The 14,129-nt window shown below is 40.8% G+C and overlaps 1 protein-coding gene across 1 annotated transcript; it reads left to right on the forward strand.

The window, feature by feature from the left end:
• Positions 1-41: 41 nt before the first annotated feature.
• On the forward strand, positions 42-12,014 carry scaf8 (SR-related CTD-associated factor 8). The gene is made up of 20 exons (XM_077732072.1): positions 42-184; positions 984-1,067; positions 5,083-5,127; positions 5,340-5,501; positions 5,593-5,749; positions 5,820-5,947; positions 6,021-6,197; positions 6,288-6,367; positions 6,666-6,777; positions 6,851-6,982; positions 7,093-7,202; positions 7,476-7,669; positions 7,752-7,852; positions 7,963-8,076; positions 8,237-8,393; positions 8,824-8,948; positions 9,034-9,175; positions 9,256-9,303; positions 9,374-9,583; positions 9,662-12,014. The coding sequence occupies exons 1-20, from the start codon at positions 155-157 to the stop codon at positions 11,272-11,274; spliced, it is 3,921 nt and encodes a 1,306-aa protein (XP_077588198.1). The 5' UTR covers positions 42-154; the 3' UTR covers positions 11,275-12,014.
• Positions 12,015-14,129: the final 2,115 nt, after the last annotated feature.

The following is a 14,129-nucleotide window of genomic DNA, read 5'->3' on the forward strand; positions in this document are numbered from 1 at the left end:
AAATTGACGCTATGGGTCGCAGCTTTTAGACTGGAGTTGTTCTCCGGTGCTAGTGCGCCATATTGCCACTATCCTCCATCTCACTAGTCATCGAGCATGTTCGTCTCAAATCTTTTATTGCATAGATAGTAACAAAGAATCCAAAAACGCCATCATGGAGGCCGTGAAAGCCTTCAACAACGAGGTTTGTTTTAATCATTGCAGTAGATTTGGCCGCGATGATGAATCCACGACCTCTTATTGTCGGCGACGTTAAAGCTAGTTTGCTGAAGCTAACGTAAACTAACCTCAAGGCCGCATGACTATTTATAACAATAAAATCGCGTGGATTGTTCGTGGAAGCGATCGGACGGGTGTGTTATATGTTAATGTTTGATCATTGATGTGTAACATTGAAAAACATGAATCACACCGGTATAAAATGAGAATAGATGTGTTTATTCGCCCGCTGTTCGCATGGTACAAGTTAGCCCAGACATCACTCTAGATGCGCGACGTTTTCTGATGATTGACATCAATATTCTAAAAATCGCGTGGAAAAACAAACAAATTACAGTGATTTTTACCGTGGGTTTTGGTTTTAGATCAACTGTCCAGTGTTTTTATTTTAGATCATGACTGATCTCATATATATAAAAATGTTAGTGCTTATTCCTATGTTATTACACTTTCCGGGAAATGAGGATACATACTAGCCTTAATTGCATTATTATGCAAAAAAATACAGTGTAGATGCAGATCTTTTGTTTATTATTCTTTACATTCATTACATTTACACGTTGTTACATATGTAGAAGAGTAAACAAAGAATGTTAGTTAAATAAATATTGATTAAAACATAATTCAGCAGTAAACAATCCCATATTTTTTAAAGTTGCATTTTAAATTTTCAAGATTTATGGGAAGCAGTGACATAAATTAAATTAGCTTGCCATTGAAAATGAGTTAACTTGACTCATCTTGTTTCTTCTTTTATTTTGTAGTTATACTCGTTGAATGAGTACAAGCCACCCATCTCCAAGGCCAAGATGACCCAGATCACCAAGTCAGGCATCAAGGCTATAAAAGTAAGTATGAGGCATTAGATGCAGTATTTGAAATAAAGATCACTACACTGGCCTTAAAGCCAGCTTCTAGTTTATGAGCCTGCTGTGCAGCAAGTATGTTCACTGACCTCTGCTTAGAAATAGGACAGTAACAGAAGTAAGTATCGGTTTGGTGTCAGTTTTATTATTAGTTTGCATACTTGCAATTTTTGTCTTTATTATACAGTACTTTATTCAGAGGAAAAATGCAGTTCCTGCAAAGTATACCTGCAAATTTGAGTTAAATATGTCAAAAATGTTATGAAAATATGGGAAATTCCTCTTTGACCTTTGACCCCATCACCCCAAAATGTAACCACCTTTTCTGTTTTGGAGGACAAATATATTCTGCAGGTTTAATTACAGTTTTTTTGTTTGTGGGTTATTTTGAATAGAAACAAACCAATATATACATAATATCTCTATATATTTATATCATGGGCTTGGTGCTCTGGCATATGATGACAAATATATTATGTTGTTGATACAGTATATATTTTAGCTTTATTATAGGGGGAAATGCTTGTCATATGAAAAATGTACCCTTTTTTTTTGCTTCTCTGTACTGATACTACTCGAGTGGGATTGAGTGTTTAGTTTTTTGCAGTGCATTCTACTATGTTTCTTGCTAGACTTGCAAAAAGTATCACAAAGTAACTTTTTGGTCATTCCTGAAATACAATGGCATCTGTTCAGCCTCTTTGCGACTCCAGTCATGAATGACGGACAGTTCCTGGTTTGCCTCTCTTAATGTTGCGCTGTGTGGTAGCAACATAAACGATTCAACCCATGTGATTGGGTCAGCCCATTGCAAAGTGTTATTATTAGGCTTGTAATGTGACACTACAATGTCATTTCAGTTCAATTTCAGATAAAAAAAAAAGGCAGGAAAAACATCTTCTAATCCGTTACATTGATAAATACTATTTCTGGGTCATTTTGTCATAGTATTTTATTAGCAAACATGGATTTGTCTTGAGTGTGATGGATAAATGGTCATATAAAAGTACATTTTTGACATTGTCATCACATTAAATGCATATTTTTGGCATCAATCTGGTCAAGGCAACTACAGGGCCTTTATTGACAGAACATTTCATTAATATTGAAGATAGGTGTCTTATCAGATCAATATTTACATTTTTTAAAGTGTTTCTGTGGTGATAAAATTAATTGTTGCAATATTTTTATATTTTTGTAGTTACAGGCCTGTTTAGAATACCCTTTGGAGTATTTATTAATGAGTATAGTGACATAAAACATTGCAAATGCTTTGCAGTGCACCTGCTGCCTTTTGCAAGGCATTCTCATTGAATGTTTACCCATTTTGTTAAAGACTAGAGTGCTTGTGGTGTTGTCTGCCTGATGAATAACACTCGTTTCCCCTTCCCTCAGCAGCTCTCCCAGCTCCCCCAAAGCACTGGAGGATGGGGTGGAGAGAGTTACAAAGAGATAAGAGAATCCCTTACCAGCTTAGGTAGGAGTATGGGTTGTTTCACAAGGAAGATGCCTTAGTTGGTTCCATATCTCTTGATTTGTCAGTCAGTGTTCAATAAATGGCGCCTGGGAGGCTTTCTATGTGGGAGGTAGATGGCTGTAAATGATTCTTAGAGCTTAAAGTCGTCGTTTGGGAAAATTTCTACAATATGTACACTTTTCCCACAATTATAATGCAGATTGGAGCATTTCTTTACTTTTTGATACGTTGATTTAGTCAATTAGGATGAAATACAGCGAGTAAATCATTTTTGGAGCTTGGACTGACTTTTATTCGTTTCTGGGTTCAACTTAATGTTTATGGAGAAGACTACAGTGGTTTACAGTTAGCTTTTGGGTACAGTTTTTTTCACGCTGTCTGGTGCTGTCTATTGGTATATAAGTCAATTGAGTTTGGATAGTAAACAAGGACTGACTTGGTTGTGGAATGAGTTATGACTGCGTTTTATACTTATTTTACTTCTGGATTTTCCATTGATAATTTAGTTTGCTGACATTTGTGGAAAAAAATGGCCGGTGCATGTGAAATGACCCATTGTTTGCCTGGTTTGAATTTTAGGACTTCACTCATTTCTATGACAAAGTTATATAGGGGGTTAAAGTTCATAGTTTTGTGTTGTTATGTGCCTGTGTGTAGAAGGATTTCTGATTTAATTCATCAATAGATGCTTCAAGCATATCATTTTTTGAAAATCAGCGAAAATCAAATTCTTCGTTTGGGCAGATCCTCAAAATCATGTGACCCAGACTTAAACCCTGGTGCAAAAATATTCGAGGGACTACTGTATACACTACAATTAGGTGGTAATGGGAGTTGCTTTGCACTGTACCACTCACTGGTGCATTGCCACAATAACAGCAACCGGAGAATCCATTTGTGCCTGGAGGCAAACTAAGGCTGAACAGATTTCATTGTTGTGAGGATCCGGCTGCAAAGTCGCTTTTTTTTAAAGTCTGTCAAGAAACATAGAAATATGCACTGAAAATGATGCTGAATTTGGGTGCACTGCAAACTATTTTGAATGCATGTTATTGCTATATAATCAATATGTTCTGGACACTCAGAAAATTTAGCAAAAATAATGTTTGTGCCTGCAGAAATGTTTTTAGGCACTTTTTTCTTACATTTTGCTCTCGTAAAATTATATTGAGGGGTTTGCAAAATGTTATCTCACTTGCAAAGATGTTTATGAGTGAGTGCTCATGTTTTTGTTGGCATTTCACAACAAAAAACATTGTTATAAACACTGTCATCATTTTGCTCGTGACTATCTGGACAAATATTGTGCCCACAAAGTCCTAGTGATGTCCCGATCAGATATTTCTTATCGGTGCAGACACCCGATATAACTATTTTTGGAGGATTGTATATGAGCGCATGGTTGTTTTCAACTGCGGTAAATTTAAACTACTAGGCAAACATCTCGGCGGAGTAGGATTACTTCTCTATAGAAACAAATCATAGTAACGGAGTATGGTGTCATATTTGTAAATAGTGAATTTCCTGAGGAGGCAGTAAATTTTGCAAAACTTTTATAAGGTTGAGCTAATTGGAGGAGCTTTTGTGCAATGTTGTCTTATTTTAATCAAAGCATAGTTTGTATGGCATTTTAATGCACAGGAAAGAGCACACATTGATTAATATTATAGAAGCAAATTTAATACACATGCAGATGTTATGCACGTTATGTATGTATATTTATATATATATACACATACATATATGTATGTATATGTATGTATATATATATATATATATATATATATATATATATATATATATATATATATATATATATATATATATACACATGTAGGTATGTATATGTATATATATTCACATATATGTATGTATGTATATGTATATATATTCACATATATGTATGTATATGTGTATGTATATATATATATATTAAGAACCCCAGTCCAACTGGATTGGAAGTCTTTGAGTGTGAAATCCTGTATCAATGACTGATGATATGGAATATATAAAATTATGAGTACTGGCTTACTTGCAGGAAAAATGTTTTTGCTCCAAATCAGAAATCAATTTCACAAATTATTTTAATCATGCCCTCATCAATAGTGTACTTTTTTTATTTCTTTATTCAAAACATCTGGATATCATTACAGTGTATAACGCGTAGTGCTGAATTACTTGGCCCTGACGTGAGAAAATTTGACATCATGCACTTTCACGTTTCACTGAAACTAATAAATTTTAGTATGCCAGATATGTTTTTCTACCTTCTTCATATATATTAATGAGTAACAGATGATGACCTAAAATCTAGGTCCTGAAATATACACATTTGCGATTCTTTTAGACGTCTACTTTGACTATAAAATAGTATATGCATCAGCAATACTGGCCTTGTTGTTGATTCCAAAATTGGCACGGCATCACACATCATTATTTGCCCCACCGTGTGTGTGTGTTTGTACACAAAAAATACAAATAATCACCACAATGTTAACCAATGCTTTCCCTTGTTTTCAGTTTTACAAGCATGTTGTCCAGAGTGTGGAAAAGTTCATTCAAAAGGTGAGTTATACTCCATTGCTGCTCAAGAATTAAACATTTCACTTTATAGGATGAAAATTTGAGTTTTATTTTCAGTCATTTTGCAATAGACAAGCCATACAAGTCAGAAATAGCAAAAAATCTCGAAAGGAGCATCAAATATTAACCTGTTTTTTGACATAGCACTTCCATTTTTCCCTTGATTAAACTTTCCTCTTGTCACGTCACTCCAGTGCAAAGCCGAATACAAAGTACCCGGCTTGTATGTCATCGACTCAATCGTGAGGCAGTCACGCCACCAATTTGGCACGGAAAAAGACGTCTTTGCTCCACGCTTCAGCAAGAATATTATCCCTACATTCCAGCATCTTTACCGCTGCCCCTCAGATGACAAGGTTTGCCTTTGGGTTTATTAACCCTCCACACTATCTGTCACTATTCAAATTAGGATCTTCCCATTAAAATCTTCCCGTCATATGCTTCTAGAGTAAGATAGTGCGGGTGTTGAATCTCTGGCAAAAGAATGCTGTCTTCAAGAGTGACATCATCCAGCCACTGTTGGACATGGCTGCAGGGATTGCACCTCCAAGCGTTACTCCTGTCATGTCCAGTAGTGCCGGTCCCGTCAATAACACAACGCCTGGTAAGTTAATACGCATTCATTTATGCCCAAAACCTTCATTAAACCTAATTTTTTTTTTCTTTACACCAAGGTACTCCAGCTACCCCAGCCACCCCGGCCAACATCGTCCAAGGACTACCCGATTGGGCTTCCCAGATCACCAATACGGACACAGTGGCAGCTGTTGCACAAATTTTACAAAGTCCACAGGGGCAACAGGTTCGAAAATGACACAATTACATTGAACTTTTATGCTTTTCAGAGTATTTTAAATATTTCTTTTTGCTGCCAGCTTCAACAACTTGTCCAAAGCCTTCAAATGCAGCAGCAAAAGCCTCAGCCCTCCTTACTCCAGGCCTTGGATGCTGGTTTGGTTGTCCAGCTGCAAGCGCTGACTGCTCAACTCACTGCAGCTGCTACTGCTAACACCCTCAACCCCCTCGAACAGAGGGTCTCCTCTTTTAACAAGGTAGGACGAATTATAAGTAAGAATCTGTAATATCTAGAGTAGGAGTGTCCAAAGTCTGGACTTTTTGTGAGACATCTTTTTTACCTACAGAAACTCTTGGGACAGTTTGACTTTGGGAATGAACCTGAGCGGAACGAGGAATCTAAGAAGGAGACGTCATCCTCTCAACTGTAAGGAAGTATAAAATATATTTATGTGTGTGTGTGTACATGGTTTGCATAGAGCTCTTGTGTCAAAGTGGCGGCCCGGGGGCCAAATCTGGCCCGCCACATCATTTTGTGTGGCCCGGGAAAGTAAATCATGAGTGTTGACTTTCTGTTTTACGATCAAATTAAAATGAAGAGTATAGATGTATATTAAATTTCCTGATTTTCACACTTTTTAAATCAATAATTGTAATTTTTTAATCCATTTTTTCTGTGTTTTTAGTTCAAAAAGCATTTTGTAAAATCTATTACCTTTTTGCAGGCCAATGGTCTCCGAGCCAATGAACAGCTCGTTGTTCCACCAACTTGCCGAGCAGCTGCAACAGCAGAACCTGGAGCAGTTTCAGAAGCAATTACTGGAGCACCAGCAAAAGGTAGTTACACTTCCATACAGATAGAGATCAAATTATGAAATAGTTTCATAGTTTACAACCTTTTTTTTTACAGACTCTGAATATAGAAGGGCAAGACACACTATTTGGCCAAGAAAACTCAGTTGCAACTGCTCAGGGGAGCAGTCAGCCACAACTTCCCGAGCCCGAGATCAAAATGGATGACTCGATTGACAACCAGCAACAGGTATAAAGAACACCAGATCAAAATGTTTGAATCTATAAACGGGTATACGTTGTATGGATGGAATACATAACAAATGAATACATGTTAATTGTGTTGACTTGGTCTTCAAGGATATGGATCTTGATGAGGGTCCAGATGGAATGGAAGGAGATGGCTTCGAAGCAGAGGAGAAAAAAACTGTTCCCACTCGGTCCAGGACACGCTCAAGATCTCGTTCTCGGTTAGTGTCAATTACTTTTTAACAATCTAAGCAAATGTTTGATATAGGCCAGGGGTCGGGAACCTTTTTGATGGAAAGAGCCATAAACAATTCATATTTTTTAAATGTTAATCCTTGAGAACGGATTTAAAAGTCGACATACATGTTGCCTTTTTTTTGTCATTCCCATCAATGAGAAAATCCATGCAAAAGAGTGTAATGGAATTATTATTATTATTTTTCGGTTAATGCAAGAAAGAGTGGTTGAAATTGTCCTTATCTTGTCTCACCAAGGTCTCCCAAAAGAAGGAGGTCCAGGTCTCGTTCCGGCTCCCGCAAGCGCAGACATCGTAAGCGCTCGCGATCGCGTTCCAGAGATCGCAAAAGGAAGCCGTCGCGATCGTACTCGAGCGAAAGACGTGCCCGTGAGCGAGAAAAGGAGCGACAGAAGAAAGGATTGCCTCCTATACGATCCAAGACCATAAGTGGTAATTGGAGGCTATCCATTGTGTATTATCTGCTTACTTTTGGGATCAATGTTAATTTTTACGCTTTGTATTCTTTGTATAGTCTGCAGCACCACTTTATGGGTCGGTCAGGTGGATAAGAAGGCTTCTCAACAAGACCTCACAAACCTGTTTGAAGAGTTTGGCCAAATAGAGTCGATTAATGTAAGAATTTCCACCATTTTTTTCCTTCTATGATGTACATGAAGTGTTTGATAGGGAGGTTATGGATGGATTTTAGGCCAGTCTTGTTAAATGCACATTATTTTTTTCAGATGATCCCCCCACGAGGCTGCGCCTTCATCTGTATGGTCCACAGACAGGACGCATACCGAGCACGGCAAAAACTCAGCACAGGTTCTTGCAAAATTGGCTCCAAGGTCATAAAGGTACACTTGGCTCACGCTATCCTTTAATTGGATTGAATGCAATGTCATTTTTCCCCCTTGGCGTCTTGGTAATTTAATTTTCCGTTGACCTATAACAATGCAACTATGGGTCACATGATGCCTTATAGATTCTGTCTTTGAAATATACTTTTTGTCGCAGATTGCTTGGGCCTTAAACAAAGGGGTAAAACAAGAGTATAAGCAGTTTTGGGATGTGGACCTCGGAGTCTCCTACATACCTTGGGAGAAAGTTAAAGTGGATGACTTGCCTGGTTTTGCTGAAGGAGGAATTATCGATCAAGAGACGGTCAATGAAGGTGAATTTCTTTATACTATTTGCATCAGTCAAAAACAATGGATGGAATCAATGCAGACAATGTTTTCCTACCCAACACCCACATTACTAGAAAAATCTAATTTAATAAGATCATGCAGGCAAGCTTTGCTGTTGGCCGGAATTTATAATTGATGATCTCTATAAAAGCAATGAATGATTAATTAGATAACCCAGCTGTACAAGTCATCAGCATTGATTCCCAAAGTGTGTGCTGTAATACATACATACATATTCTTCTATACTATTCAGACTTTATATGGATGTAGTATATGTTTATTGTTATAATAGGCCATTGAATTGGTGACCACATGGATTAATTAGTCTATAATTTACTTTTGAGAACAGAACTGACAATTTTGTTAAGGGAAAATTTAGCTTTTTTTTAATGGGTTTTTTTGGGGTCTTTTCAGAGTGGGACACGGCTAAAAACTCGGAAGGAGCCAAGGATGTTTTAAGCCAACCATCAAGCACTGAGACAACTGCAATGAACAGTCAAAGTGAAAATTACAGCCAGGTCCCCATGATGCCGGTGCAGGTAATTTCATTGTGTCCTATTACTATTATGTGTAAAAAACTTTATTTATGAAGCATTTAAACCTGTTATTGTGTCTCCTATTCAGTTACCTGTTCCCCAAGCCGTTCCTGGTGCGGTAGGAATGTTGCCTCCCAACTTTCCCGTCAACATGAGCATCCCCCCACCAGGTTATGGGCCCCCACCACCATTTCTTAGACCCACTTTCAATGCCTCACAACCACCTCCAGGTAAATATTCGAAAACACCCTTCAAATAATAAGACACTTGATCAATATTTGTTGATTTATCGGTCTTTTCCATCATGTAGGTTACCTGCAAGCAGCACAGACTGCAGCCATGGCCGCAGCCCCGCCCCGTAAGTTCCATTGACGCAATTCATTGTTAACAAAAGCATTTTTAGTCATGGCCTTTTGACCCTTGTGTAGCCCTAGTTCCACCCCCTGTGTCAACAAGCCAAGAAACGGCAAAGGAAGCACCATTCAGCGCCATGATCCCGACCAACACCCCCATGCCGGGTGGCTTCGTCCCTGGCGCCAATGTTTTTAATGCAACCGGAGCCCAAAGTCAGCACTCCAATGAGAAAATGCCGCCACCCACAAAGGGTTTGGATGGGGCTCCTGATTTAACGCTTCAAGGTGGGTCCACATTCATGAATGCTTCATCTGGCCAAATGATTCGCCAATGGGACTTAATGTATGTGTTTTTCTCCCCAGGTATGCACAATGCCGTCCGAGGCGGAATGGGCCTTCTAGGCATGCACCCCACAGCCGCCCTTGCCCACCCACTTCACCAGCCTGGAATGGCAGCCCAAAGAATGCCCGGAATGCTAGGGATGGACGTGCGCCCTAACCTCCTCCCGCCCGGTGCTCGTTTCCCTCTCCTCATGCAGCAAGGACCCGGCCAGCAGGCCCCCGGGCTAGTTGACGGCTCCCTTCAATCCCACGCCAGGCCCCCCTTCACTCAAATGGACCCCTTTCACAGGCCACCTCACCAGGCTAATGATAACGCTTCTAAGAAAGAAGAGACGGCGGGGGCTGACGAGGGAAAAGATCAGGACTACCGCTTTCCCCCGCCAGAGAAGCAGAGTACCGGTCTATTGAGAACGCCCCCACCGGAGCATCGGACGCTCCCCGCCGCTGGTGGAGGAGGAGGAGGAGGTAGACCCCCATTGCTCCAGACCCCAGGGACTCAGCCAGCTAGGGGGAGTCTGTTGGGACGCCTACAGGCCCTCGCCGGCTTTACCCCCGACAATCAATGGAACCAGTCGAGGGGCGATTTCGATGAGCGCGACGGCGCGGATCATCCCAACTTTCCCAATCGATTCGATAACCGCGGCGGGAACAAAAATGCCGGCGGGCCGCCACCGTGGAACCGTGGCGGCGCTGCGGGCAAGTTTGAAAGTGACCTGGACGAACGGAGATCCCAATGGGACAGACAAAGAGACAGAGATGAAAGAGAGTTTAACTTCCGGAGGGAAATGAACGGAAATCGATCCAACCGCGATCGGGACAGGGAGCGAGGACGAGAGCGAGGACGAGAGCACGACAAAGAACAAGAACGAGAGCCCGAGCGGGGTAACTGGACGCCCGTTCTCCCCCTACCGACCCCTCTTCTCCCTACCCCGCCCATGAACCCCAATTTCAAGATGAACCAAGGGAAACTCTTCCCTCCGCTCAAAATGAACGCCCCAGTCCAGTCACGGTTCCAGTCTCCCCTGCTGTCTTCCCCACCTCAGGCCAAAGCGCCACTTTTAGGGCAACGCCCGGCCCCCGTCCAGTCGCCCGAGCCCAGAAAGCCCGACCTAGCAGAACCCGAGAAAAACGCCAGCCCCTCACCCGAGACCGCTCCGTCTCAGCCCAAAAACGACGACGAGACTCGGAGCCCGTCACCCGTCGAGGTCCGCTCATTACCGCGGCCCGAGACCCCGACACCCCCAGAATCGCAAGGGCCCACGTCGGATGAGACGAACGAGTCCATTGACGCACCCGGCCGACCCTCCCCAGGGGGCTCGCCACAAGCCGTCAGCCCCCCTGAAGAGATGGAACACTCTCAGGAGAAGGAAGAAAGCCCACGGGGCGATCCCGAGGCATTCTCGCCAGAGGAAGTCCCCTCCCCTAAAGACCGGTGGCTCAATGGAGCTGACGAAATGGACAGAACGGTGGTGGAGGAGGCGGAGGCGGAAGACGCCTCTCCGGAGCCGGCTAAAGTCAGCGGAGACGAGCGGGAGCAGGTCCCGCCGCCGCCGCCTCAGGACGTAGACTTGAGTGAGGCCGCGGAGGAAGCTGCCAGTGAGCCAGTGCTAGACACTGACACAGACACTGACTGAGGGGGACATAATCATCACTCAGTAGGTAACAGATCATTTTGTACAGTTGTCTCTTCTTCTCTGTACTCATGTGAGCAAAGCATCACCCCGCCGCCACACGGGACACGACAAATTCCAACTTAGAGAAATCCAAATGGATTTCATTTTAGAGAAAAAGATCTCCTTTAAGTCCACTTATCATAGAAAAAAAATGCGGTTTGTATTCTGTTCCCCTTTTTTTAAGTTGTTCTGACATCACGTCCGATTTTTTAAACAGTCGCTTGTCGAATTTTATCCTTTTCGATTACCCCATTGTTTTTGTTCATGAGGAGTAATGTGCTTTTTTGACCTTCCTATGGAAGAGAGGATGACATCATGGCCATGAATACAATTTGCGCACGACTTAAAAATGGCCACCAACGCTGGTACCTTTTTAAAAATGCTGCTGCAAAGTTACTAGTTAATGCTTTTAAAAGATGTCCTGTGCTTTTTACATACACACACATACATACACAGACGCACACACACGTTTTAGCCAAAAAAATAAAAATAACTTACTTTTTTAACAATTGGAACTATTTGAAATAAATAAACATGAACTTGTTGTGTCCCCCAACTATATGTACTATGTCATCTATTCTATTTCTAACCATCCAACGAAGCCGAGCAAACTTGGGCAAGAGCAAAAATGAACCGAGGGATGTGCTGAATGTCAGCTGCATAATGTTTTTAGAATGAAATAAACATTTTTCTCCTCAAAACACATGCTTTAGGACTGCTTTTCTATCCCCCCCCGGACCAGCGAGAACACTACTCGCCCACGCACGTACGTACATACGCTGTCACGTGCTGTCAATTCGAATATTTTGACAAATTATGCCGATATCGTCCTTCCTCAGAGCACTTAGTGAATGGGAAACATTTAGTTTTTGACGTTATGGATGATTTCAGCCTGTTTTGTGCTCGGTGACTATTGCAGATGATTGGATTGTGCCTTTTTTTGAACCGGATTCTTTCCATGCTACTATGCGATATGCATCAAGTGGATTTGAAACCTGTGCGTTAGCTGGAAAAGTTTGCACAGCGAACGCTTAAACCTAGAAGAGACTATATATACTTATTCTGTGCATGCTTGTAGTAGAGATTTTTTCTATGGGGGTTGCGACCCCCTTGGAGATGATGCTTAGGTTATTGTTCCAATGCAGGAGATGTGATATTAAATAAACGTTGAAGGTGCATCCGATATTTTTTTTATCATTATTGTCATGAATCTAGATTAGCTACAAGTACTACATTTATTTTGTATTAGGTTTATACTCTGCCTCACATAAAAAATACTTTTAAAATTTCAAAAAAAGATAAAAAACAAACATTTATATTTCTGTAGTAGCCTAGTGGATGAGTGGTTAACATTTCGGCCTCACAGCTCTGGGATTCTGGGTTCAAATCCAGGTTGGTTCACCTTAGTGGAGTTTTTGCATGTTCTCTCTAGGCCAGAATGGGTTTTTTTCCGGGTACTTCGGATTGGACATTCTAAATTGCCCTTAAGTATGAGTGTAAATGGTTGTCTTATCTCCTCATGCACTACGATTGGTTGGCCACCAATTCAAGGTGTCCTCTTGCCTGTTGCCCAAAAGTCAGCTGGTATAGGCTCCAACACCCCCCGTAACCCCAGTGAGGATAAAATGGCTCAGAAAATAAATTAATATATCTTTATGTAGTCTAAAGGTGCCACTCGCATATAAAGTTTACTGCAAAACTGGCAATTCAACACAAAAATGTTCCCCCCAATCTCATATTTTTGTCCAAAACGATATTTTTGCCTGATTTGACAGTCACGATAAACCTCTAAACAATTGACGGAAGTAGCAACACATACCTGCTATACACACTAAAAGTAGTTACAAAAGTAGAATACACTGACATTGATCTATGCCCATGCCATCCAATTTAGATGTCAAATTGTAGTCCATGTCCCTACACCAATCAGTCCTTTCACCCAAAATTGGCTGTCGTAAACTGCCTTCCTAATGAGGACAGACACTAAGACAAATGGACAGATTAACAGCGCGAGACTGAAATAAAACTGCGTGCCGGCTACTTTAATCGCCTCTTCACTCAAGGCAAAAGCTGAGCCAGCATTTTCTTGCACTGAGGGGACTCCATACTTGAAAATAGGCTGCATTTTAAAATCAGGAGGGAATTTGTTTAAAATAACACAGCGGATGAGAGATATATTTACATATACCCTATTTTTCCAGGCAATAACTCGCATCTGAGTATAAGTCGCATGTGCCAAAAAATAAAATGCAATAAAGGAGAGAAGATACAAGTCATATTTTTGGGAGGGCCATTTTTTAATTTAACCTAAACTAAGAAAAAACGTACAAATAAGTCACACTACAAAATTAGAGAACAATTTGGATACATAGGCATCTGTTAACAAGTTTTACAGATAATTTTATTGTTAAAAAAACATAACTGCCTATATATATAAATATATGTGTGTTTAATTTGTAGTCTGGAAAATCTGGTAATTTCTACCTCTATTAAGTCATTTTTTAAGCATATACACCATCAAAAAATACCCATTTCTGTCTTTTGGTCAGTTTTAAATACCCCAACCCCCCGAAAAAAATTCAGTTGTGGAATGCCACTGTTTAGTTTCACGTCATAAGTTAACGTTAAAGTCAAATACTGCTGTATAATAGTAGTTCTTGTTCTCCTGTTCTGTCATTAGTGTACCTAGCAGCCCTTAAGTATACCTGACAATCACTTAACGTCGAAATAGGTCATTGACGAGGGCCCGAGATGGACAAGACGTGCCCATTGATTCACAAAATGGCCACGCTGATGGCTTAGAGTGCTTAGAGTGA

This window comes from Stigmatopora nigra, chromosome 13 (genome assembly GCF_051989575.1).
Source record: "Stigmatopora nigra isolate UIUO_SnigA chromosome 13, RoL_Snig_1.1, whole genome shotgun sequence".
NCBI classification, from domain to species: domain Eukaryota; kingdom Metazoa; phylum Chordata; class Actinopteri; order Syngnathiformes; family Syngnathidae; genus Stigmatopora; species Stigmatopora nigra.